General features: G+C 48.2%; 1 protein-coding gene across 1 annotated transcript; it reads right to left on the bottom strand.

The window, feature by feature from the left end:
• Positions 1-1,033: 1,033 nt before the first annotated feature.
• her6 (hairy-related 6) lies at positions 1,034-3,145 on the bottom strand. The gene is made up of 4 exons (XM_043702936.1): positions 2,762-3,145; positions 2,566-2,661; positions 2,368-2,455; positions 1,034-1,942 (listed from the first exon to the last, which is right to left on the bottom strand). The coding sequence occupies exons 1-4, from the start codon at positions 2,867-2,869 to the stop codon at positions 1,302-1,304; spliced, it is 933 nt and encodes a 310-aa protein (XP_043558871.1). The 5' UTR covers positions 2,870-3,145; the 3' UTR covers positions 1,034-1,301.
• Between the last annotated feature and the right edge of the window lie 580 nt (positions 3,146-3,725).

Here is a 3,725-nt window from a genome sequence, read left to right as displayed (position 1 = left end):
TGGTTAAGTATCGGGTTGATTTGCCCGGATACTTTATATTGTGCTGTTGGCTAAACCACGCGAAAAGCACATTAAACACCTGGGGCTCTTAAAGAGATTAGCCTGTTTTTGTAACTTTCACACAAAACAAACCTTTTCTTTTCTGAAGTAAAACCCTACGAGTTTCAGCCAACTGCGAGTGCTAATATGTCTCACTCACATTTTTCTCTCTTTGTCTTGTTTCTCCTTGTCCTCACCACCTGGGCTCGAGAACAACCACCTGCGTTACCAGACAAAATACAACAAGTTTTGTGGTAGGAACTCTACAAATTCCCTACAGAATCTGTGACTGTTTAAAACTGCCTTTTCTGGCCGATGCTTGTTAAGAGGCGAAACCCGATATGGAGGGCAGATTTCTCGAAATCTGATCGCAAAGAGTTTGTCCACAGATTTCGCGGAATTAAAAGCTTATTGTCCCATTCCTCAGCAATAAGTCAGACCAGCCGCCAAATTTAAACTCTGAAGATGTGCCATGTGCCAGGTCAGTGTTAAGGGGGCAAACTTTTTCCGAAATTCGACTTGTATTTTGCACAATCACTCGCATTATCACTCTAAGTAAGATGTCACCACCACACCAACCACCCCCCTCCCATCTCTGGTTCTTTCCTTGTCATATTACCACTCTCTTAGGCCCTACATCATCAGTCCTTTTGTCATTCAATCTCCCTTCTCTTCCATTTCTATCACAGTTTTCCGTCTGTTCTTCTTCCCACCTTTTGCTTAAAACTAATCTATATTTTGTCCAGTTCCCATGAAATGGTTTTTTCTCCTGTTCCTCACCCTCTGAACATGTTTTACATTCTCTGTGTTTGAAGCATCCACAATGTTTCACTTTGATTCTGGGTTCACAAGACGGTTCCTCATCCCACCCAACCCCACCCCATCCAGTTATTGAGAGCTGACTTCCACACACCATCCATTCAACCCTTCCTCAGGTGCTAATGTTCTGCTCAGGGAAAAGACAAACACTCAACAGGTATTAATGTTAGTTTTCTTTTTATTTCAAATATAAATCTTCCAAAAAAAAGGAAGTTACTTTTAAGAGCATTCAGTTTAATCTTTGGCATTTCAACACAGCAAAAAAAAAGATATCTTGAGAAGACAAATGCAATTCGATATGAAGATTAGAAGTATGTACAAATATAGTGCACAATGTGGACATTGTTATACAATTCTATACATCAAATGGACTTTAAAAACAATAGTCTTTTTGCTTTTGAAAAGAAAGTTTCCAGTCACTTGTTTTTCGCGAAATGCCCCAGTTACCAAGGTCTCCAGACGGAATCTGAGGAATCTGTCGGTCCATTCACACTGACCGGACTGACTGCAGTGGTGGCAGCCGAGAGTGGAAGCGGGAAGCCGGCTACTGGGGTGATAGCGGGCTGTTGTACTGGGGACCTGCTGGCCGGAGACAGGGCGGAGGGCAACGCGCTCACGTTGGCATTGGCATACAAAGGGATGACCGGTCCTGCCGTTAGCTGTCCATTGGGTCCAAACGCCGTGTTGGGAATGAGGAAGGCAAACTGGCCGTCTGACGCTGGCACAAGCTGGAAACCGCCGTAGACCTTCGCTGCAGCGGGCATCGCCTCAGCAGCCGCCAGTTTGCAAGGCATGTTGACTCCGTTCAGGGGCATGCCGCTGCCTCCTGATCCCGGCAACTGGACGTGGAGGGGTTGTCCAAAAGCAGCGTGGGAGCTGCCGCTCACAGCTGGGCTGGGGGCCGCCTGGCTGTAGTTCATGGCGTTGATCTGAGACATGCAGTTTGCCAAGTGACTGAGCAGTCTGGTTCGGACTTCTGTGTTAACCCCTTCGCAGGTAGACAAGAATCGGGTCACTTCGTTCATGCACTCACTGAAACCCGCTCGGTATTTGCCCAGAACTGTTGGGTCTGTACTCAAAGCAGCTAAAACGTAAAGAAACAGAAATAAATGAATCGCCTAATTTAATCACTCTATCTCTAAGCTTCAGTAATTCTTTGATAATACCGTTTTCTAAACGTATATAATGTGCGCTTTAGAATTACGACATTCCAAATACTGATTAATCATACAACTATGCAAATGGGTTAGGTGTGTTTGGCTTCAATTGTGAGTGACTCTTGAAACAAATTGATAAGTAAATGTCCTGAAAATGATTTCCAAGTATTTAACATAAGGCTATTTACATTTCAGGAGCGACTACAGAAACAGTCGCCAAGTTGGAATCTATAAATAACCCAGACCGTGGGAACTCCTGACTTTCGCCAAGTCAGGGAAATGTTACCGAATACCAGCGAGACCACAGGCGGAAGTTAGCAAGACAGCAATAAATTGTGAATTAAACACTTACCAGTCATTTGGACACGCTGCAGATTTCGAAGATGTTTCACTGTCATTTCCAGGATGTCAGCTTTTTCTAACTTTGAATGTCTGGAACTCTGTAGAGATATATTAGGCATAGGTGAGGGAAAATGTCACGCTTCCTCTGCACGAACTGAGCGCCTCCTGTCTCGGCACATCCATTTAAAACAAATGATCAGATACTTACATCCTTCTTCAGCGCATCCAAGATTAGAGTTTTAAGTTGACTTAAGCTTTCATTGATTCTAGCCCGGCGCCGCTTCTCCATAATTGGTTTGGATGACTGAAAAATAAAACGGGTGTTTCATTAAGCAACACAACATAAGTGTCTCTTTGATGCTGCGTCAAACTTCTACCACCCGAAGAGTGGGCAAAGTATTTACCTTCCGATTTTCAGAAGCCGTTTTTGGCTTATCTGGCGTAGCGTTTAAACTAGCTGGGGTGGCAGCCACGGGGGAGGAGGACGCTTTCTCCATGATATCTGCTGGCATTTTCTGAGACAAGTTTCCAGCAGATTAGAATGAAGCGATCTGTTCCTTGCGATCTGTAGCTTTCTTTAAAAATATGTGAGTGTGTGTTTGTCTTCTTTCCGCGTCTGGTAACCTGCGAGTTTATTTCCAAGGCGGGCGGTGCACTTTTATTTTATGAGGCTCCCTGTCTGTCTATTGCTTTACTTGTGTTATTATCAGTGATGTGAATGCAGAGCCGCCGCTCTGGCCGCCTCTATTTATATCTGGCATTGCACGCGAACGGCTCGTGTGAAACTTCTCAAAGTTTCTTTCCCACACTAACTTGTGGCCAATCAGAGCGCGGCACACACGAGCCCGTCCCCGGGGCGCGCCCCCGCCGCTCGTGGTGGACGACGCGCCGGGATTGGCTGCAGCGCTGCGGGGCGAGTGGCCAATCGACGTGTGGCAGTCGCCCGGGCGGGCTGTCAATCAAAGGGCCGGGGTGGGGGGCGGGGCCACCGGTCGCTGGAGGCGGTCTGACGTCTGTCGGCATGCGAGCTCCATTATCAGGTGGGAGCACGTGCCGGCTCGGGAGGTGTGGGGGCCGGGTGAGGCAGCTGCGGAAAAGCCTGGGAAAACCACGCCCCCTCCCCCTCCACTGGCTCCCGAGAGCCGGCTCTCCCAATCAGCAGCGTCGATTCCGCGTCCAGGGACGCGATACCAGACTCTGCCGAATGATGGCCCCCCTGAGCCACACACGAGGGGTGGGGGATACGGTCGTGTTAGCGGGTGGGGGAAGGGAAGGCCAGCGTTCGTGCTGCCGGGGGACCCCCTCGACGCGTGGCAAGCAACCAGCAGGGGCATGGTGCACCAGAGGCTGGGATCAGATACTGCAGCA

This window comes from Chiloscyllium plagiosum, chromosome 13 (assembly GCF_004010195.1).
Source record: "Chiloscyllium plagiosum isolate BGI_BamShark_2017 chromosome 13, ASM401019v2, whole genome shotgun sequence".
NCBI classification, from domain to species: Eukaryota; Metazoa; Chordata; class Chondrichthyes; order Orectolobiformes; family Hemiscylliidae; genus Chiloscyllium; species Chiloscyllium plagiosum.
Note: the sequence above shows the minus strand (reverse complement) of the source record. Positions and strands in the feature narration are given on the sequence as shown.

What these genes read in the sequence shown, in the direction of transcription:
- her6 (XM_043702936.1), bottom strand. Translation starts at nt 2,869, where the DNA reads ATGCCAGCAGATATCATGGAGAAAGCGTCCTCCTCCCCCGTGGCTGCC. An exon ending in CGGCTTCTGAAAATCGGAAG is followed by an intron (nt 2,662 to 2,761) that starts GTAAATACTTTG and finishes TTTATTTTTCAG; the next exon opens with TCATCCAAACCAATTATGGA. An exon ending in GCAGCGTGTCCAAATGACTG is followed by an intron (nt 1,943 to 2,367) that starts GTAAGTGTTTAA and finishes TTTACGTTTTAG; the next exon opens with CTGCTTTGAGTACAGACCCA.